Source organism: Amblyomma maculatum, chromosome 10 (genome assembly GCF_055883805.1).
Source record: "Amblyomma maculatum isolate TAMU_Amacu chromosome 10, ASM5588380v1, whole genome shotgun sequence".
NCBI lineage: Eukaryota > Metazoa > Arthropoda > Arachnida > Ixodida > Ixodidae > Amblyomma > Amblyomma maculatum.
The window spans coordinates 178,644,818-178,668,481 of record NC_139353.1 but is presented as its reverse complement, the minus strand read 5'-3'; the positions used below and the strand labels follow the sequence as shown (position 1 = coordinate 178,668,481).

The 23,664-nt window shown below is 44.5% G+C and overlaps 1 protein-coding gene across 1 annotated transcript; it reads right to left on the bottom strand.

The window, feature by feature from the left end:
* Window positions 1-276: 276 nt before the first annotated feature.
* LOC146178023 (uncharacterized) lies at window positions 277-22,474 on the bottom strand. Its single transcript, XM_084581917.1, has 5 exons — window positions 22,151-22,474; window positions 11,766-11,917; window positions 7,160-7,227; window positions 3,701-3,787; window positions 277-535 (listed from the first exon to the last, which is right to left on the bottom strand). The coding sequence occupies exons 1-5, from the start codon at window positions 22,247-22,249 to the stop codon at window positions 405-407; spliced, it is 537 nt and encodes a 178-aa protein (XP_084438043.1). The 5' UTR covers window positions 22,250-22,474; the 3' UTR covers window positions 277-404.
* Window positions 22,475-23,664: the final 1,190 nt, after the last annotated feature.

Below are 23,664 nucleotides of genomic sequence, written 5' to 3'. Positions count from 1 at the left end.
TTTCTGCTCATTCGTTCGCAGTAGTTGGTGTGCCATTTCGGAGTGGCTATTGAGGATTAGAACCGCTGACGTCATTCCTCACAGCCCAGATTATCACAAATAGTAACCAACAGCAGATGAAAACATAAGTGATACTAACCCTTAGAACGTGACCTGTGTGTAAGCGAGGTGCCGTGTTCGTGACGTTAACTTTATACTGCATTGTAAGTACCGCGTGTGATCAACCAGACCATGTTCTCACCCAATAGCAGGCAATCCAATGAAGCAGAAACATAATGCTACCAAAACCACCTTCTGTATTTCGAACGCTTCCAGCAGTGACTCTCAGCATACAGAACAAGGTGAGTAAAAGTCACGCTGTACCCCATCATCGACTTGCACAAGATGCTCTCGACGGCCTGATGTCAGTCATCTTCGTCATTGCAGATATCACGGTCGATCAGTGGGACTCTGTAGTCGCACGATTCGTCGTATTTGTCCACGCAGTGTCTCGGTATATTGTGTTTTAAAGATTTTTTTACCCACAGCGTGCACTCTGGAAGAAAAGACGCAATTCCCAAAATCAGATCAATGATCCAAGACAACATTGCAGTTGCGTACTTGTTCAAGTTTACGTTTTACTCTTATCAGCAACGATCGAGGATTTTTTGAAATTTGTAGTTGTCCCCAAAGTTTGTTTTCTTTTATTTCTTGTGAGATATGTTTCTTATCAGGTATTTTGCTCGCCATTCATTGCTTATGCTAACTGTGGGACTACAGCAGGTGGAATGAATAAAAATGTCCAACGACTTATGTAGACTGGTAATGAAAATATTTAGTTTTTAAAATAGGGTGAGTTAACAGTTATGATTTAAAACCTTTCATTGCTTTAGCAACGTACTTGCTTTCCTTTCTTTAGCATGCTTGTAAAATCGAAGATGAAACTGCATAGGCCACCGAAAAGCTAGATAAGGGAGAAAAGCTCAAATAGTAAGCTATTTCTAATGAGACCATCCGATACATCCCATCGGGAATCCACAAACTAGCTCTGCTGTAGGCCAGTACAGCACACCACCCGTTGTCTACGTGAGTGTGGTTACATGACCGGCACCGCTCGACATTCAGGGGTGCGCCTTGCAGCTACCTCATGGAAGCCCCGAATGGAAGCCCTGCGCTCCACCGTCTACATGTTGGTTCAGCGCCGTGCTAAACGGCGGGCCACACAGTCTGGGATTGTGCAAGCATCAAGCATTCCATAGAGAATTTACACTGCTAGGATCAAGCGGTCACTCTGCGAAAATGTTATTTGCTTTGCTGGTCAGCTGAGCAGAGGCACAAAGTGAAACCGTCTGCGCAATGCTGTATTCAGATGAATATATACCAGAGGGCACTTAACCCATCTCGAAAAGCACGAGCCTCACAACTCACCACAAACGGGCCAAATCAGGTAGTACAGAGTAGGGCATAACCCCGGGTAGACGCTTGGCCAGCGTCACGACGCTTTAACCTAATAAAATTATACATACATACATACATACATACATACATACATACATACATACATACATACATACATACATACATACATACATACATACATACATACATACATACATACATACATACATACATACATACATACATACATACATACATACATACATACATACATACATACATACATACATACATACATACATACATAACCCATGATCTTAAAGTCACAAGTTTAGCGTTTGTTATGTTGGGTTTATGCTGAAGACAACTAGAGGATGTACTTATATAAAGCATCTGCTAATTAGTGTAGTTAACACTACGAGCGTTTGGGAGGCGGTTTGAAGCCTCTTACTGGCATCTTAAGACCGCGCAGCTACTGCTCGCGTCGGCAGCCACTGGAAACGGCTGATTCTGCCATGCTAAGCGAGTTTGAGGCGGGCTTTAAGAAATATTTCGTGCAATTATGTTCTGACACTAATGACAGTAACGGTCATGACGTTTAAAACATACCCCCTGTTTAAAAATACTGATCACTTGAAATATTCGTTGTCATAAAAGCATTTTTGTTGGTTTTAAAAGCTACTGAAATTTAAGAGAGGCTACGGCAATCTCTTTTTCTCGCGTCATTAGAAACAAATCTCTTTTTCTCGCATCATTACAAACAACAGTACAGAGGGAGTAAAAAAAGAGAAAAACAAATAGAAAAGTGATGGAAACACTTGCCGACATAAATTGAGAAATAACGACACTCTTTCAGATCTACTATTGAGCATAATTATTCGTAGTAGTCTGTATTTTGCACGTCTATTGTTGCTTTTCCCATTTTTTCTGCATTTTGTCTGCTTTGCCGGACTTCCTTGTTATATAAGCTTAGGTCTCGTTTGATTTGGTTTAATGGGTTTATAGTCCCAAAACGACCATGATATGAGCGAAGCCGCAATGGAGGCCTCAGGAAATTTCAGTCGGCCACCTGGAGTCATCAACTTGCCCTGACATACACTGTAGAAGGGAGTGGAATGCATAAAAACTATATTTTTATTAGCTTCTTTATCCACTCCACTCCCACCTGTAATCACGCAAGGCTAAGAAGGAACTTAAATAAATTGATAAAGGAATAAAGGATGGAAGCAAAATTGAAAAAGAGGAGCAAGGGTGGAAGGCTCTGAGAAAGATCGCGAAAGAAAAATATTATACGGAGCATTTATTCTCCGTCTTTAAGAGCATCACGCTATAGCATGTGTGTCCTAGTGGTAGCCTCACTGCTACGGTATCCGAGAGCAACGGAAGGTTGAGTCTGCTTATGATCTCAAATTAGCCGCCCGAGTCAACAGCTCCTCCACTCTTTCTGATATCATTTGGTCTCGTCAAGGCACTTTGAAGAATCGGCGGCCGGCTATGCCAGCTACAAACCGCCACCTGCAAGCGTCATGCTTGTGAAGTTTCACTCACTTCGCCAATGCTAAATGTTCTGTATAACGGAATATTTAGCGCTATCGCGCCAATATTTGGATCCAGCCAGCACCGTACGAATGCGAAGTTATGAACACTGATGCCGCTGTGGTGCGACGCTAGACGCGTCGTCATTTTTGTCTTGCTGGTTTTCGATTATATCAATCTTTCAATTAATTGTCGTCTTTTCAATTTTTTGAAATAATTGTGTGTTTTTAATCTTCAATTTAAATCTACTTTTTGTTTTATCTTTTTATTTCATTTCTAAAAATAAAAACCATTTTGCTTCCTGCTCCTAGATATTGATAATTATGGACACGTCCACAAAAGCCGGTATCAGTAGTGGTTAGAGCGTTCGCCTGGAACATGGATGGTGTTTCGAAGAGAAAAGTAAACTTTATTCATGCGTGAACTTTGATTTTCCTGATGAAATCTAAATGACCTCATAATAAAATAAGTTGGAAAAAATGTAGCAATCTATTTTGTAGACATATTTGTCTCGTGCATAAAAAAGACATAAAGTATAGGATTCGGTTATATGAAGGTAATGGTGAAAAATAAAATACACTATAGTCTTTCTTAGCCATTTCCAAATTTCGGCAATATTCGTAAGAAATATGCAACTGCGTGCTAAACCTAGTCGCTTTCGAAACAGGAGTTTCACAAATGATATCAAATAGCTCTGATTATTACATTATGATAATCATATTATGATTGGGATTATGATATCATCAGCATACTAAAGAAGCCGATGTCTGTGACTTAGGAAACTTACGTTGATGGCCTTCGTAGGGTATTTTCGCCACCACGCAGTTGTCGTAGTCACTGTACTCGTACAAGGCAGTGAAGCTGCGTGAAGTATCTGCAATAAAGTTGACAGACGAAAAAAAGGAAAGGCTTTCAGCGGAAGCAAACTTCTAATAGCAGGAATATAGAGCAACAGTACTTATCGTTATGTTGTGTTCCACATATACCCCACGCTTCCTATATTCCAGGCGCGGCCAATAATAAGGTCGCTTGTGGCAGAGTATTAGCCAAAGTATTTCATTGGAAATAATTTGCACACATTACTGGACTCATATATTAATTGTTCCGGTTCTGACGGTCGGTCCTCCTTTTGCAACTAAATTTGATTTTAAATCTTTGAAAACTGTAATCGTCTTTAATGTAACCGCTTGTAGAATGTAGTCAGGCAGTACGCTATTTTAACAGCCGATATAAAAAAGATTGTGCTTTTTTCAAGGCTGGATACGAGCTGTGCATGCGCACCTGGAACAATAATAGTGTTACTATACAAAGTAAGGTTACAAAGTAAAACTAAATACAAATGCAGGAAACGAATGTGAAGAAAACAGAGCGTTTATTGGTTTAGAAAGCTGAGCAAAACTTTGGCCTTTTCAGTGCAAGGTAAATGAGATATATTTCAAGGCAAGAACTCTTGTCTATCTATGTCTTATTGGTAACAATGAATCTAGCCATAATTAAGTTCTTCACACAAAGTGTAGGAAACGGATTATTATTATGAGAGTAAGCAGTTGTCGGTTTTCTACAAGAGGAGAACTGAATGCACACCCAGCGTAAAAGTTTCAGAGCTTTCGTGTTGCCAGCAAACGCCATTCTCACGCAGCCTGCGCAGCTGGTGTGAGCGTGAAAAAGACTCTACAGCTTACATTCCATAAAGCGCATGTGAGATTTCCATCAGAGGTCTCGCATAGCGGATACGACCAAATAAGGTTTGGCAGCTCCCACGGCCCGTATACTTTTGAATCCAGGTGTAAATTAGTGGTGGTTGAGTCGTCCACTGAATACAAAATGTAGACACTCACATTTGTTGCCGTTCTAAATATATTGCGTTTAACCTGGAGAAAATCGATAGTGGTCAATGCCACGCTATAGATGGTGAAACAGAACAAACGCTCTGCGCTCCACAAAATTTAAAATGCATAATGTAATACCCACCAGTCGAAAGTGATAGTTGCACTTGAAAATGCTTTTTAAGCAATGTCTTCTACAAAGATTTTCTGTGGGAGCTGTGCGGGACAGTATCATAAGCAGTTGACCGGTTAGTCAAAACTACGTAAACGAGGCGATGACTGTTTTCGGGTAATCGCGCTCATCAACCTTGATGAATATAAAGCCTAACAAATCTTGCTACCGCCTACTCGCGTTCGAAGCTTGCACTGAATCGCAAACAACCCGAGGCCAAAGTTTTGAACTTGTAATATCTTAAGTTAGAACCTGTGAGGTACAGCCTTAGTGAGACGTTTATAGCCCATGGGTTTCTATCTCTCAGCTGTCCCGCGTGGCTTCTAATGCATTCTCATTTTGCAAATTTTCTCAAGGCAGAAGTATGTTTATCTCGCCCTTTTCAGCTCAAAGTACCTAGATGAGTGCTAAAGGGCTTAACAGGACAGCATAGAAGCAGATCCAATGAGCTGCAAACATTTAGAACTAAGCTTTCATGCGCCTGTCGCGTCGCCGTAGATTACGTTGCAGGAGTAACCGAGAGAAACAGAGCCATAAACCACAGATAATTTCTCAGAAGAAAAGAAACAAAACAAGAGCCACGAGCTTTGAACCGCTCGCGGTCGGCTCTTTTTCCCTTTCTTCTGAGAAACTATATCTAGCTCGTAAGAATAGAGATATTTGTAACTTCGCATTACCCACATATAAGCATCTCCCCAAAAAAGCTTAAATAACTGCGCTCAGCTTTCACATTTGGTAGAAATGAAACCTTCGCTAAAATATGTTTACAAAGGCAGTACCTCAAACTGCCTATTCACGAAAGCTATGGGGCCAAGAGCACACTACGTAAAGTAGCAATTGTCACAGTAAAGCGCGGAGGCAACTAAAATTGAATATTCAAGCTCCAGTTTCATTAGTGGTAATCTAATTTTAATGTTGTTTCATTAGATTTAGTGGACTGCAGCGGACGGGAATTTCTGTACTGAAAACAAACACAGGGGCATTTATATAGACTTAGGTTTGGCCGAATTCTTCTAACACGTGCATGCTCCGAGCTGAGATGTTACGTCTGCTAACGTGGTCCTGGAACAGGTAAAGCTATTACGTAAGGCGACCTGTCCGACTATTGCACATGATGTACTGTCACGTGTTATCCTCGCAACATGAGGATAGCTAATGCGTTTCACTGCCGTCAACGAAAACATTTTCAACAACTTTTAGGCACTGCCATTTGAACATGTACTGTTTAGACAAAGATACCTCTGTGATCACTGTCTATTTAGATAAGAGAAGAAATTCGATTTTAGCAGTCAGTAGAATGTAATGACCCATCAGACAGAGCGGTCAGCCGCCTAGTGACGGGATACTCTCGATCATTAATAATCTGTTTCTACATCAGCTGTCGTGTCTAGAAATAGCAGCCCGCGCGATATAGGCTCCACAGTATAATTTTGTGCGCGACCGCAGTGCACCCCTTTGGCACAAAAGGGATTCCACACATGTGCCACCTGTAACCTGTAAACATTGCTTCACAGAAATGCAAATTGCGACCATGGCTACCTCGTCTGGCAGATTGTAATGTCGAGAAAGAGACACAATCTCCTTCTAGGTGAGGTAGAGAGAGACCGGAAGGTGGCTTGTGTGGTAGAGCTATCCAGAACACGACTCTTATGCTGTTGCATTTTTGCAGATAATGATAATTTGATGTCATCCAAGTTTTCTTCATGGCAGTGGTTCTGGATTCCCCAATTTATTTCGTTAGCCCAGACCAAAATGAGAACAGTAATCACCTTCACATACTGGTCTTCACCTTTGTCGCAGTAATTGGCACATTCAGCAGAAGAGTCACCGAGGAGACCCTTGCCTTTGAGCTGATCATCAGCTCCCCCGCAAGGATTACAACTCATCTGAATCAAAATATTACGAATATGCTCTGCTGCTAAGTGTCCAACCAAACATTCCATCTTCCAGATGTCAGTAGGTAAAAAGCCAAATGATCGGAATTAGTTGATTAGTTGCCTGAATGCCGATAATATTATCTACTTTTTGTGCGCCAGGACCCATAGCTTAGGTGCCAAGAAAAATTTCACGTATGTTTCAGCGGTTAGTTGCCAAAAACTAGCAAAGTTTCATTTCGATCTCCTGAAAAATGACAAATCTCCTGACAATATAGTTTTTTCATGGGATAAGGGATGTAGCTCTCAAACGTATCAGTGTAGCGTGAACTAACAGCTATGAGGTGCAATCAGTGCATAAAGATAGAAATTACCGTTGTTCACGGTCACCAGGGCTTCTCCTGGAGTCGGACCAAATGACACATCAAAAATGATGTCCCTCCTGAATGGAAAGGAAAGGAACAAGATAACGACATATGCACAGTCAGCGTCATAGACTTCCAGAAAAAGGAATAAAAAGTAAAATCAAAACTGGAGGTTTTAGTTTAGCGTGATAGAGGTAGTAGCGTATTTGCCTTCACCAGAGGCATGAGAAGAGTGAAGCAGTGATGGCTGAAATGAATTTAGCTCTGTTTCTTTTTCTTCATTAAAGGCATATATTTTGATACTCTTGTATTCACGCCCTTATTTTTTAGCGTTTCATTCGTGGCAGGTATTGCCACTTGCAACCGACCTAGTCCTTTATTGCTCTTCTTTACGCATCAAAGTAAAAACACAATGAACGACACGGGCGAACATTTCCTTCTTTCTTTTTTATTTCTGTGCTACTGTATTGTACTCTCCTGCTGTCTGTACTCTCTTTTGCGTGCGTATGTGTGCATTGCTTTTATATGTTTTCTGGCCTAATTATTTGTTTCTTTTGTATCCTCCCATTGCAATAATGCCTATTGGTGCTGCAGGTATTTAGAATAAATAAAGAGCGGTTCGTATTAGTGATGATATTGCTGAGATTATTTTTCTTTGATGCAATAGAAAGGGTGGAGTCGTACGTGCAAGCCACATCAGAGGTGTGCAGCGAGATTTCGAATTGCGCAACTGTTTTTTTCTTACTGCTCAGTCGTCCATGTGCCCACTTCTTAGTAGTCGCGATCCCTGTTCATGTCACCGCAAATAAAATAACTTACCATGCTATGGCGATTAAAACGAACCTTTCTGAGAACACTATTATTAGATAAGATGTCTAGAAGAGAACACGGTAAACAATCTCTAATATCCGCGTCACACGAGCAAGCAAATACCCTTTCACCAAAGCAAGGACTTTTATTCAAAAGGGCTTGCTTAGCAGACACACGGCGCTGGCGATCTCTTTTCGCTGTCTAAAGCGTGGCGCTAGATCTTGAAATAAAACCACTCAGAATAAACCAACGTATCGAAACATATAAAACAAATACGTTCGTTAATACACGTTGTTTATAGTAAATTTAACTACAGTATGTTCACAAACCTTAACATAAAGATGATGACGCGCATACGCATCAGCCGTTAGCGTCAACATGTGTTATCGTCAGAATTGTGCCATGAGTGCTGCAGAAAAACTACATTATTTTGCCTAGTTAACCTTCTACAAAGCGTAAAACTTGTTTTTCAAATGAGGCTACTCCTTTCCAGTTGTACAAGAGATCGGCGATCTCCGCTTACGGAAAAGACCACTACTGGAAAGGCGATTGAACTTTGTCGCGTGTCGGCGGATGAAACTGCTTTTGGAAAGATGTATTTTTATTCAAATGTCTTTACAGTGCCTGTGTGACACGAGTATTCGATTCCTGGAAGAGCGTACTTCTTGTTTTAGTGTCACAGTTGTGTCATTTTCAAGACAACTTTTGCTCTCCTGCTTGTGCAAAACCGTATCCATGGTATACGTAAACGAATTCGCTTAGCGAGCTCTTCTATTAGTTTGTTCTTGACTTTCGCTAGTCCTTTTTTATACTTTCCTACTACCTGGTCGCCTGGCTCACTCGAGCCTGTGTTATAAATGAATCTGCTATACATACACTTCCCACGATCTTGAATATACCTCGTCATCATAAATAGATGCAGGTGTGTTCTAAAGAACATCTGACTTGTACCTCTTATTGATCATCCATAACGATAAATGCCGAGCTCTATTTAATGCTACAGAATTCATCTCTATATCAAGATATAACATGACTAAGAAAGTATGAATATCCTGCAAGTAGCTTTTTTTTAACGTTGGTTTTTAACTGCATGTACTCATTTAGTCATCTCCCACTTTGAACGAAACGTGTTGAGAGCAACGCAAGATGGAACCAATAATCCGTTTGCGCCTCGATATCAAACATATCAAGTATATTTGCTGCACGGACGCCTGTCCCTTGTTGTGCATGCCTGCCGGGCGGAACGGTACATTCTATCAGCTATAATTGAAATGCGAATACTGTCTCAATCACAAGCAACGCAAATAAGTACTATTGGCCTAGATAAGCGCAATATAACAGGAAATAAATCTCACTTCGAAGGAACAAAGTTCGGCCTTTACAAGTTTTATTTGATCTCAACTCTATTCGCTTTCCTGTTCCTGATATACAGGATGTCTAGGCCAATTTCCCACTTTTTTTATAACAGTGGGCAAATAATAAAAACCTAATTACAGGAATAACTTTCTAGTACGCCTGACATATGATGAAGAGCGATATTTTTCTTTGGGTTAGTTCGTGCGAACATTTCCTGTGAACGTGTTCTGCGAACACTTCCTTTAAATATTTGCGCCACCAATGAACCAAGAAAGGTTTATGGACTTAAACATTTAATAAACCGTGCATTATGAAGCTCTCGATCTTAAACCCGAACTGACTTAAAGAGATACTGAGGAATCTAACTACAGAGCGACGCCCTGTGATAATTTAAAACATAACAACGGAGCTTAGCGCGAACTGCAAATGCAATAGAGTCATGTCATATGCAGGCTGTTTTACGTATCTTGGAAATTGAGAGCGCATGACCACCGCGCTTTGTGAAGCACGGTCGCTGAATGCCAGTGAGAATCGGCGGCAAAGGCACATGCCCAATAAGCGATATTTATTTCTCTTTAAGCGACTGCCTGTGGTACACCCCATTCTCGCCCTCTAACGGCAGCAGCGGTATCTGAATGCATGATGCTCATGCGCTCCTAGTTTCCCTCTCAGTGTCACGCGGACTGTACAGTCATGAACAATATGAGAAACAAACATTTTACACAAAAGAGCAAACCTTATCAGTATTTCTGTAATAAATACGATGGCGACCTACGGATAGTATGCATCCACAGGACACCTCTTTAAAAAACATAATAATTTGTTCTTTGTCAAACAATATTATATGCTAATCAATAAATTATTGATCAGACTTTGTTATAGCTCATATTGCTCATGACTGTACATTCTTCCGCCTCGTACCGCGGTACAAGGGAAAGGCCAGTCATTTCCAGCTTCGTGGTCGTTACTTTTAATAGCAACGGATCCAAATAAGGGCATGACTCGGTACAATGGGGCAGGAAGTTGAAATTTTCCGCCCTTGCCACAGCATCACATCACCACCGGATGTCGCTCCCGTGCCAACCTCCCTGTGCGTCTCGCGCTGTTTCGGTTTAACATGGAAAACATTCAAGGGGTTAGCTCGAGTCTCCTCAAGTGCAGTAATATGAAATCATTTCTCCTAACGCTGCCGAGCGAGGGATTCAAACCTACCGCCTTTTTTTCAAAAATAAATCCACGACATTTACTTGAAATCAAACTCATGACGTTTCTTTGGCCCCGAACTCTCGACTTTAATTAGCACTCGAGCCCACCATCTCCTCTAGGAGGCAAAACGACGACCTTTTCTGGGACCCGAACCCACAAATTTTACTGGGACTCAGACCCATGACCATATTTGAATCCACGACATCGTGGGGCTTTGAGCAATGAATTTTCTGGAATTCGAACGTATGACCTCTACTGGAGGTCAAACCCTTGACCGTTCTTGGGGCCTGAGCCCTTTGCCTTCTCTCTCTTCCTCAAACTAATTTCTTAATAAAGATTTACAGTTCGTCCAGACACACTCTGATGACAACCTCGGTCCACACACTCTGTCGTCAGGCTCTGATTATGAAACTCATTTGACATGACATTATTTCGCAATAAAAGGTTCAGATTTCATTGCGCTGGAAAAATTTAAAATGAGCTTTGACTTCATTTCATGAACTTATACGGCGTCGTGTTGTTGATGGTTTCGAACTTTCTATTGATGCTAGGCACCCAATATAGATATTTTTAAATTTAGTGTGTGTCGGTTTACAGTGGATAATTAGATAGGTTCCTAAGCATATTGTGTCAACCAAGAAAGGGTTTGTTGTTGTCAACGTATTTTTTAAATTTTGAACGCACCATTTAGTCTACACTCTCTATAGATAGAGAGCTCGTGCTAGAGCTCTCTTCTCTGGATTTAATTTCTTGCAACAATACAGCTGACAAGTTTCTCATCTGCAGTTACCCAGTGAGCAAGAACAAAAAGGCTAGTTCCTATTTTTATTCGACACTTAGGAGTCGAAACCAACACACGCCGGCGCATAGAAGGATTAGACGTTACGTCTGTCCTAGACAGTGATATATGCAAAATGAACAATCTTGCTCTAGAATATTTGTTTGATCGACGTCTTGCTACACAAAAGAACATCAGAAAAATATTTGTTACTGCCGAGCTCGGAATCAAAAGAATTTTGCTCACAATTTGGAGGGAGCTGTACAAACGGCTCGGCATTATTTCTTACTGTTTTTTTATGTATGCTGCTTGAAAGTGCTAGCTAAAATTGGAAAATGATCATGTGCAGCAGTGCATTGCTTCGAAGTCAATTTAAAGTGCATAGTAGCCGGTACATTGCGAGCAAGCGGATGTGTATCCTGATTTGAAATAAGGTAATACAAGCATGCGCTTGGCACTACATACCTTGGATGCCCACTGTGGGCCTTTAAGTGCCAGGCGTATGAGACCCTCCCTGCCTGGGGGTCGAAATATGTTCTTGTGGCACTGGAGCACTTCAAGGCAGTATCATTACTCGAGGTGAAGGCGGCCACGGCATGGGGGAAAGCAGTAAATACCTAGAATACAAAAAAAGATCGACACTCACACAGCTTTCGCCGCTCAAACCTCGACCAATGCATTCACTATTTAAAGACTCACATCCCCTCACCAGTTCGTATTAAGCAGGTCTGAAGTTACATCTTGAGTTCCCACCCACACAAAGTCGGCGGATCGCTGTCTTGCCCCAACCTTGTCAATGCCTTAGTTCTTGGCTCACATTACCTGACCTGAAATATATCACGTCCCTTCAAGAAGAAATGACCATCTTCGGCCCCGTACATTTGTGTTTTCCGAAGCAACCCATGCGCTCTCTCTTACCCGAGCTGAGCAAGTCGCGCTCAGCTTCGAGAAAGGCAGCCTATACAAATACTTTGATGAAGTGGCTAGCATTACCTTTACGCGGACATACACAGGGCAGACAATGTATGCTCCAGTGTCCCCACCATGCGACAAGAACGTTTCAGTCAGTCTGTCTGCACAAATATATTTGCGCCTGAAAGACAATTTGAGATTAAGTCTATTTATAAAGCATGGTTGTTGGCACGCCATTTCACTGAAACATCATACTGTGGCCTTGGATATGGGCAGATATAAGCAGTCTCGTGATGTTTAGTGACAGACTCGTAGGTGGTGTGGCGAAGCAAACTTCAAACTTTTTAATGCAGTCTTTGAGCCCGTAAATATACATCACTTTGAAGGTAATTTTGCAGAAATGCCGCAATCGATTTAAGATGTGAAACAAATATCAGCATCGGTTAATGTAGAGCTACGCCTTAGAAGGAACAGGAGAGTAGTCTTATGTACCGGTATCACCGCGGCTAAAGCTGACGCTGTTGCTAACACAGATTCGTCTGTGCACACGAAAGTATAGTCTTCTGCTCTGACCACATGTACACCAGAGTAAGCTGCATGCGTTAGCCTGATAATTGGCACCGTAGATTTCTTCAGTGTCCGAGGAACATGAAGCCGCACCGAGAGATCATCCATCAGGTATGGTGGCTAGGCATGGAAGTTTTCGAATGATGGCAGAGCAGCGCGCTTGAAAAACGTCTTCCGGCCCTTATCCGGAATCTTTATCAGAGGGTGACAACGATGTCCTTTAAGTACAGACATAAGAAGTGGTTTGTGTGTCAAGTATATGGACATTGGACGGGCATATGCGTCTTCTTTATCGCCTTTTTAGAGGCGATAAAGAAGACGCGCCCCTTGCAACATTCTCCAACATGACAGTCTACAGCTTGAACTGGGCATTCGGGTCACGGCCACAGCTAATTTCGTTCACTCAAACCACGATTGGGAACACAACAATCGTGCCGCGCGAATTATCGAAGCATGTGGTATTTTTGTTTTTGCATTTCGCGGGCTTGCATTTCAGCTTAGAAAAAAGCTGCCCGTGGAGCTTTCTTTAGTTGAACTAAATAAAATGCGTGTTCAGAAAGTCTTCCTCAGTCTGCAGTTCATGTTTGTTACCTAAAAGCAATACTTAGAAAATTTGAAATTTTAAATTATTTCCTAATTAGTTCAATGCCAAGCACAGAATCGCTCAGGGTGCGCCAGACGGCTGGCACCTGTGTACAAGTGGGTTCCGTGGCCTGCCTCGAATGTATTTTTATCCCTTGGCTAAATTATGCTGTGACACCCTGTATAGCAAAGAACGTGTCAAAAATAGGCTTTTATTATCATCTTGATATGGTTAGACAACGGCAAGCTGAAGTCAGTAATAATTACGAAGAATAATTGTGCTTGCATACATGTGGGGTGACAGCTCTAGGGAAAGTTTTTGGATAGAGGCTCTCACATTTTCCTGTAAATGCGATCACTGCACACATTTCTCCAAAAAGAGCATACCTTGACGCCGTATGCCATCTATGTAGACGACAAAGCTTGATGTAGTCTCGCGCGCAGTTGGGAGCGCGTAGAATGGGAATCCTATATTCAGATGTCGTCAGCATATGTACTGATGTGAATATTAACTGCCAGTTCTCTGACCAGGCCAATCAGCGTAACGGTAAACAATGTTGGGCTGAGGTCCCCTTTTTACGAATGTCACGGCAAATCTGACTGCGAGGAGTATCTCCATCCGGCGTAGTCATGTACGTAGACTGAACGGCCGTTGAGATGGCTAGCAACCCACAGGTACAGCTGATCACCGACGCTCAAGTCGTTCGAGTCCACCAAGAATGGCCTCATGAAGAACACTGGCGTAGACCCTGCTTCTGAACATATAGTAATTACTTGTCGGTGGCTGCGCTTTTCATGTTCCCCTGTCGCCACAAGTTCTGTAGTGCTGACATTCAACAAGGTTGACGACTGGGCAAGTTGGTAAGGGTTCATATTTCACCATCCAAAGGACGAGACACAGGGAAGAAGATGACAGGACCAGCCTTCGCCTGTCCTCTTCTTCCCTGTGTCTCGTCCTTTGGCTGGTTAAATATTAATTCTACAGTGCTATTAATGAATGAGTGTCCTCTGAGAAATTCAGTCATCATGCCCAGATAAAGATAATCTTTTTCTTGAAACGATTCAAATCTCGCCGGTCCCATACGTTCCAATAATTTTCGAGCGCAGATTACTAGAGAAACTAGCTGATATGAGGTAAGATCTAATGAGGATTTCCAAGCTTCAAAAGAGCAATCAGGTTACTGATCTTCGGATGTTGGAACAGTACTTGAAGCGCGTATGTCATTGAAATAATCAAGCAGCGGAGTATGATCATCCTTGACTAGGTTAGATACAGTGGGATAAGAACTCACCTCGGAACACTGTGCAGATAAATATATGCAAGGGGAAAGAGCGGCCCCTAATTCTGGTATCCAGAAGAGAAAGAACTCTGAACTTCTTTTATGGGGTGATGTGGTGACAGATGTCTTCCTCTACCTTAACTTCATTGCGGTTTTAGAGAAGTGCAAGGGAACAAATAAGTCTCTTTTCTTGTGGAGGTAAGCGCAATGTTCTGAAGGTGCACGACAGTGCAAGCAAGGATCCACGCATGAATAGAAATCTCTGCAACGTGCTGTCCGTCCTAACTTCTCAAGGTGGCGCAGTGTTTGTCGTTGAGCTAGGCTAGAATAGGTGAGATCAATATTCTTTTTCGCCAAGCCGACTTACGTCTCGTCGCCTTTCCAATTCTACGTCAATGGCGGATACTGGCTTAGACATACAAATATAGCTCGAGTTCTCACTACAAGAGGAGATAATCAAGCCCTCTGTTTCTGATGCTGACTGGAGGGCCCTACAGAGACTCTCTCCAGATGTTATCGAGGCAGACCATTCTATGCATCACACAATTGATGCACACATGTATTCGTGTGTAATAAGTCTGATAGTTTCCTTATTACTGCACTAAGTAACGGAGGACTAGATACTTCTGGAAATAAACGCCAGATTCATGAATCTCCTGTAGGGTGTCTCTCGTTGAAATGATGGTAAGCCCTCGATTTTGCTGAAAAGATCCCTTGTATGCATATCGTCGCACTGGTCACTTCCTTGATTTTCCTCACGGCGCTACTCCACTGAGGGTGGTGAGCATTGGTCGCGACAGTAGCATAAGAACCTAACCGATATGAATCTCTAACGATAAATCGCCAACACCATCAGCCTACTTACACCCACTGTAGGGCGAAGGCCTCTCCAATAGAAGATAAATATGAACGGTCAAGGTCATCTCTTGGTGTAGAAAGGACTCGGGTTATTAAAGTTCCCCATGAATGTAGTTTTTCCTCTGTTGGCAGAAATTCGCATTGTGATCAGTCATTGTCTGCGTGCTACCTCCAGGCTGATCTTCACTGTCATATCTTGATATTCATGGCAATTAAAAAAAGGCACTATTCTATCGCAGAGCTCAGAAGACTGGCCAATATGTAAGCATCCAAATCCTGACGAACATTTTGTTCAATACGTACACCTCTAAAATTTTTGCGTTGGTAAATACTTGCTACCATCTGCTGTGAATAAAAGTTGTTTTGTATAACACTTCCGTTTGGTTACCATATGATAAAGGCCTTCCTCTTGGGCGACAACTTGGGGAACATAAAAAGGCAAAATTCTTCTAGGGCAGAATTTTCTTTGTCTATGTTAATACTCGCTTGAGGGAAAAAGGCTCTATTGCGTGTAAGAAATAAGAGTTCTCACTTTTATTGATATTGTGAGCTCTCCACGGGTCTTCTTTCATTTGTACATACCATGATCTTCTTCTTCCTCTTGTACATACCATCATCATCGTCCCGCGGCGCCGGCTCTGGCGCGCGCTTGGGTTTTCTCCATCAGATTAAACGCTGACACGGCATACCTTCTTTGCCTTCACGACCTTGCCGTCTGGACCTGGCCTTCTTTCACAAGTCGTGGAGGTGAAATTTGATCCCCTTGCTGCCTTGTGTCCTGCTTCTCGCTGGAGCTACGTTCCGGTCGCCGTTTAACAACTACCATCGTCATGTCAACCGAGAGCAGTCCCGACCCGGCCGGACCGTCTACCTCGGCTACACCGCCGTCTCCGATGGTGCCCACACGACAACGCGACCCGCCGCTGTTCGCTGGTCGTCGCGACGAAGACGTCGATGACTGGCTTGACACTTATGAACGCTGCAGTGCCTACAACCGGTGGGATGATGCTTTGAAATTTTTGAACGTATCTTTCTACCTTATTGAGGTCGCCAGAAATTGGTTTATTAACCGCGAGCCCCATACCACAAACTGGCCCACCTTCAAGCAGCAGTTCCGACAGTACTTCGCCGACCCGGCTGTTCGGACGGAGATCGCAAGGAACAGGCTCGCTACCCGCCGTCAAGGTCCCGATGAGTCCTATGCGTCATACATAGAGGCCGTGCTGGCACTCTGTCGGCGTATCAGTCCCACCATGCCGGAGTCTGAACGTGTACACCATGTCTTGAAGAGAATCAATTCAATGGCTTATACCACCCTAGTTGCCCAAAATCCATCAAGTGTTGATTCCATTATAACGACCTGCCAACGCCTCGACCAGCTACAGTCCTCCCGATTGCAGCCCGGCTTCACTACTGCCCCGACCTCTACTGACCTCGATCTACGAGCCATGATTCGAGCGATAATCCGCGAGGAGCTCCAAGCCCTCAGCCCTTTCTGCCAGCACGGGTACGATCATTCGTCTCCTCCTCCTAACGACGCCGGCCTCCGCCACATCATTAAAGAAGAGTTGGCCACTATCAACCACCCTGTCACACCTGATCCTCCTGCACCTCGCCCAGCACCGACTTACGCTCACGTCGCTGCATCCCCTCCTCCTTTTGTTCCCCCACCCCAAACACCACCCTACAACCACATCAACGCCATGACGACGGCTCAACCGACGCCACCCTATTACGCACCTTGGCGCCCCTCTCGCCCAGTGTGCTATTATTGTGGAATTCGAGGACATATATCTCGCTTTTATCGCCGACGCATTCAGAACGAGCGACGTGGTTATGACGCCTTCGAAACTGACATACCTGCATATTATCAGCGACGACCAATTCCCAACCAACCTCGTCGGTACTCTCCACCGCCGGTATCCTCGTCTGAACCAAGTGGGGCTCATGTATCCCGACGCCGGTCCCCTTCCCCATACCGCCGCCCTATTTCGCCACTTCGACCAGCAACAACTGTTCCTGTCCGTAATTCGGAAAACTAAGCGATGCAGGTTCCGGAGGAGAAACTGCACTTTGCGAACTTACAAAAAGTCCTTCTCATCGCCCGTACAATATGATTTCCGTTTTAGCTGAAGGATTCCCGGTCGAAGCTTTGATTGACACAGGAGCTGCACTTTCTGTTATTTATGCTGATTTGTGCCACCGTTTGCGGAAAGTAACGACACCATATGATGGACCTGAACTTCGTGGAGCAAATGGCGTCCCTCTGCACCCTTCAGCAAAATGTACAGTTCGAGTTGTTATAGACGGCGTCCGCCACCATGTGCAGTTTGCTGTGCTTTCACCGTGTGCGCATTTGATGATTTTAGGATGGGATTTTTTATCAACCCCTTCAGCGTTAATTTCTTGTAGCGACCGTGTCATCCATATGACAGACAGTGATTTTTCATCTGACATCTGCACGGCATCATTTCCTCATTACCGCAGCTGATACTGTATTGCCTCCACAGTGCGAAACATTTATTACCGTTGTTTCCGAACACATCAGTGACGGGGATGTACTCATCGCACCATCTCATCGTCATCTTGCACGTGGAATCGCCTTCCCATCAAGTCTTGTACGATTCCACAGCAGCTCAGCAATAGTAGCTGCCACGAACACTTCCCGTGAATCCCTCGTGCTGACTAAAGGAACTTCCCTGCCATGCATAGTGGATGCTCACCCTATATCCATGATGGTGCTCACTGCCCTGCTACCTCCGCAACGTGATTCATCGCAAGTCTCTCTTTCCATGCTGTCGAAGACAATCAATCCGAACCTCATACCACACCAACGACAAGAATTGCTGCAATTGCTTCAAGCCCACCAAGCCATTTTTGATGCCACTTCCCCACCACTGGGACGGACTAGTGTTGCACATCACCGCATCCTTACCGAAGGTAACTCAATTGTACGCCGACGACCTTATCGAGTTTCTCTCTCGGAAAGAAAAGTAATTGAAGAAAATGTCAATGACATGCTCCGTCGCGATATTATTCGTCCATCAACAAGCCCATGGTCCTCCCCAGTAGTATTAGTTAAAAAAAAAAGGACGGATCGGTACGATTTTGTGTTGATTATCGCGCACTCAACAAAATTACCCGCAAAGACGTCTACCCGATGCCGCGTATTGATGATGCCCTTGACTCTCTCCAAGGTGCCGAATATTTCTCGACATTGGACCTCCGCTCAGGTTATTGGCAAATACCTATGCATGAGGACGACAAAGAAAAAACCGCTTTCGCAACTCCCGACGGACTTTACGAGTTTAATGTTCTGCCCTTCGGCCTTTGTAACGCACCCGCAACATTTGAATGAATGATCGATACTGTACTTCGTGGTCTCAAATGGAGAACCTGTTTATGTTACTTGGATGACATTGTTATCTTTTCGTCAACTTTTACTGACCATCTCACGCGCCTGAATGAAGTCCTCACGTGTCTTGCTTCAGCGGGCCTTCAGCTCAACACCAAGAAGTGCCACTTTGCAGAGAAGGAAATTAAAATATTAGGACATCTGGTTAGCCATGACGGCATTCGCCCAGACCTTGAAAAAATAACCGCGGTCTTGAACTTTCCTCGTCCGCAACGGACTACAGATTTGCGCAGTTTCTTCGGCCTGGCGTCCTATTTCCGGCGATTTATAAGATATTTTGCAACCATTGCTGCGCCACTTCATGAACTACTTAAAGCGCGCAGCCCTTTCGTGTGGACTGAACAGTGCAACACTGCTTTTAACGACCTAAAGCACGCCCTTGCATCAGATCCAGTTCTTGGCCACTTCAGCGACAGCGCTCCTACCATCCTGCACACTGATGCCAGTGGTCACGGTCTTGGCGCTGTACTTCTGCAGCGCGATGCAACTTCACGTGAGAACGTAATTGCCTTCGCCAGTCGGACCATGACTCCAGCTGAGAAAAACTACACCATAACCGAGCAGGAGTCTCGCCGTCGTCTGGGCTGTTCAAAAGTTTCGCCCTTACATATATGGTCGGCATTTCACAGTTGTGACCGATCACCATGCTCTTTGCTGGTTATCTTCGCTGAAAAATTTGACAGGCAGACTTGGCCGCTGGATTCTACGCCTGCAAGAATACCATTTCGACGTCGTTTATAAATCGGGCCGCCAACACCAAGACGCCGACGCTCTTTCTCGCTGCCCGGTTTCGGAATCAGCCTGCTGTTTTTCTTCACAATGCATTTCCACCTCTGACCACAGCCGATCATCGTTTCCACCGACGCATATTACGGCAGTTTCTTTTGACGACTCTGAGAACAAGCACGCTCTCCGCTCACAGCAATTAGCTGATGCCTACTGTCGGCCCATCATCGACCGCCTTATCGGCGCTTCGAGCCCACCCAACGCTAAGCTTCGCCGACAGCTTCGCAATTTCAAGCTTGAAGATGGCATACTACGCCGCTACGTGTATTATCCTGATGGAACTCGCTGGCTCCCAGTCGTACCGCATGTTCTTCGCCCACGTATACTAGCGGCTTTCCACGATGACGCTGCTGCAGGTCACCTTGGTTTTAACAACACAAAGGACCGCGTAAAAAGACGATTCTTTTGGCCTGGCCTGTCTACCACCGTAGCTAAATACGTTGCTTCCTGCCACCTGTGCCAACGTCGCAAGCGGCCGACTTCTTCCCCCGCTGGTCTTCTACAGCCCCTTCCCTGTCCCGCCACACCATTCGACGTAGTCGGCATCGACTTATATGGTTCCCTACCTCTCTCCAATGGTGGTAACCATTGGATTATAACAGCTTTCGACCACCTTACACGCTATGCTGAGACGGCCCCTGTACCGACTGGTTCCGCTGAAGAGGCAGCTAATTTCTTTTTGCGGTCAATTGTATTGCGTCATGGCGCTCCTCGGGTGCTTCTGAGCGACCGCGGGACGGCCTTTTTATCGACAGTCGTATCCGAAGTTCTTCGGGCGTCATCGACCCTCCATAAGACAACCTCAAGCTACCATCCCCAGACTAACGGTCTGACTGAGCGATTTCACCGCACCCTATTGCATATGCTATCCATGTACATCACACCGGATCATCGAAATTGGGATACTGTTCTACCATTCGTCACATTCGCCTATAATACTGCAGTACAGCGGACTACCGGTTACTCCCCATTTTTCCTCGTTTTCGGCCGTCCTCCTACTACAATCCTCGACACTTCCTTCTTTTTTACGCCCGACTACTCCTCATCGTTATCAGCCCAGTTCTTATCCCGTGTGGCCAGATGCCGTCATCTTGCCCGCCTCAACACAGAAGCGTGCCAGCAAGACCGCAAGAGTCGCTACGATTCGAAGCATCGCGTCGTCTCTTCTCGTCCTGGTGACGAAGTACTGCTCTATACACCACTGCGCACCCCTGGCCTTAGTGATAAATTTCAGCACCGCTATTTTGGTCCCTACAAGGTAATCAACCAAACTTCCCCAGTAAACTACCAAGTCACACCTGTTGATCCCGCAGCTGACCGACGCCACCGTGGAACTGAAATTGTTCATGTATCTCGCTTGAAGCCGTTTGTGCGCCGCGGTACATCGGTTGGTTAGGAGCGGCCAGGCTGGCCGCTTCCGACCCCCCGGGCAGATTGTGTGAGCTCTCCACGGATCTTCTTTCATTTGTACATACCATGCTCTTCTTCTTCCTCTTGTACATACCATCATCATCGTCCCGCAGCGCCGGCTCTGGCGCGCGCTTGGGTTTTCTCCATCAGATTAAACGCTGACACGGCATACCTTGCTTTGCCTTCACGACCTTGCCGTCTTGACCTGGCCTTCTTTCAATATCTATATAATCATGACTCCCATAATATGGCTAGAATCATCAGCACTCACGCAAAAGCGAATTTGAAGGTGTGTAAATTTTAAATTTTACGCATTTTCTGAACGGAAGCTGTGATCCTATGTTATTGAAAACAACCGTCAGCTTACTACTTTCTCGTTTTATCGCAAGTGTGTGGAGGTGAACTAACAACAAATCACATTCCGCTCTCCTGCACTAAACTAGAGAAATTAACACACAAATATTATGCACTGTTTTTCAATAAAAATATTCCTTTTTGTTCCAGACAGCTTTTGGGAGAAGATGCAATTGTTGAACTTTCTCACATTTTTGGGCTCCTAAAGGAAGCGATGATCCTAAACAAGCCATAACAATTTAAAAATGGGTTAGTCACATCCAAAAATTAAAGACACATTACTTTGTTCTTGGCTCATGACAGCCTTAGTCGCTTATGTGCCACAAACCCCAACGCACTAACACACCAACCATTTTGTCGCAGCAAGAGGACAGCGACATGACAGCGACACAAGACGAAGCTTGTTTCTCTTACGTCGCTGTCTTTCTTACGCCTCATGTTTTTGCAAAATGAGAAAACTCAACAACTTGTCTGAGAAACCACCTTGCTGGACTACTTTCGTTAAATTAATCAGGTTCGGCTCACTGTAAAATTTCAGAGCACCAACGTTTTTTGCTGCAACTCATTCAGTATGTAGTTAACCTGACCGACCACTTCCGGAGAAAATGCGCTGAATGATATGCACATGAGCGGGCTTACAAAATGCCATTTTCTGGCGAACCGGTCAGTTTCACTCTAGTACTCACTCTGGAGTTGTCCATACTCTCACGGCGACGGTTTGCTGGTGGAACCGCCGCTGCCAGCACGAACAGTAATAGGGCGATGCCAATGTTGAGGAAAGCCATTATTAAAGAGAAGAGCTGTTACGTTGGTATGGTCGAAGATGTCCCGTTCGCGCTCTGCGAAGCCCGACGATTTTGTGCAGAGTGTCCCCCGCTTCCAAGTGACGAGGAAAAGATCTTGTTCAATGTACTGAGATTGCTGCGCAGTCCAATTCAACAAAATAAAGCGAAACAAAAATGGGAGAGCGGTCGTCATGCATCAGTTCTGACAAGTTCGAGGTCAGAAAAGTCTTATTTTCTCAGGTTACACATCTTAGTAATGACATTTTTATTTTACCTAAAGCTTAAGGACAAAACACAGTAAGCGTTTCTTGTGAACCACACAAACAAGCTCTCCTCCTATGCGGTTTCATATCTTCAGCGATAGGTTCTTTATTTTCCACGGGTCAGCGTCACAATCAGCAGGTGCCGCCTAGTCGTCTTCAATTACTGTTCTTTCCGCCCAGCGTATCATCGAGCTCGAATAGCGAAGAAATGCTATGCTAGGCAGCCGTACCGCCTAGCAAAGATCAGATTACTGCTATCAGAGACACATCTCGTCTTTCTGCTTCTCAGCGGTTTCCTGTGCTTCGCACCCAGACGTGCTTGCTCTTCATTTCTTCGTCGCCGCCTGAATCGAGCCGGATTATTTCCACGGCTTTATCTCAATAGTTGGCAGCACTTGTGGAAGTAGAAAAAAAATCTATTTGTCAAAGAGCATACACTGCATTTACTAGAGCCACAGAAAGAAGTATCACGGTTGGTGTTGTCTGTCGTTTACAAGATGATGTGCGTGCTTGGTTTATTGCGCTAGCACTGTGAGCGAATGAACGATTTAGCACATGTCTGTCGGTCTATCCCTCCGTCCGTCCGTCCGTCCACCTGTCTGTCTGTCTGCCTCTCTCCTGGCTGCGTGCGTGCCTGCCTGCCTGCCTATCTGTCTGTCTGTCTGTCTGTCTGTCTGTCTGTCTGTCTGTGTCTGTCTGTCTGTCTGTGTCTGTCTGTGTCTGTCTGTCTGTCTGTGTGTCTGTCTGTCTGTCTGTCTGTCTGTCTGTCTGTCTGTCTGTCTGTCTGTCTGTCTGTCTGTCTGTCTGTCTGTCTGTCTGTCTGTCTGTCTGTCCGTCCGTCCGTCCGTCCGTCCGTCCGTCCGTCCGTCCGTCCGTCTGTCCGTCCGTCCGTCCGTCCGTCCGTCTGTCTGTCCGTCTGTCTGTCTGTCTGTCTGTCTGTCTGTCTGTCTGTCTGTCTGTCTGTCTGTCTGTCTGTCTGTCTGTCTGTCTGTCTGTCTGTCTGTCTGTCTGTCTGTGTCTCTCCTGGCTGCATACCTGCCTGCCGTAAACGCTACCGTATCATAACGTATAGGCGGAGCTAAAGTGTTCCCCATAGTTTTAGTCAAAAGGTTATCAATCCTTTGTCAAGTTCTTTCTTCTAGCATTAAACAT

Excerpts from the sequence above, each read along its gene's own strand:
- LOC146178023 (XM_084581917.1), bottom strand. The coding sequence starts at position 22,249 with ATGGCTTTCCTCAACATTGGCATCGCCCTATTACTGTTCGTGCTGGCA. Across the intron at positions 11,918-22,150 it reads AGAGTATGGACAACTCCAGA|GTATTTACTGCTTTCCCCCA; the intron begins GTGAGTACTAGA and ends TTTGTATTCTAG. Across the intron at positions 3,788-7,159 it reads CCTGGTGACCGTGAACAACG|ATACTTCACGCAGCTTCACT; the intron begins GTAATTTCTATC and ends ACTTTATTGCAG.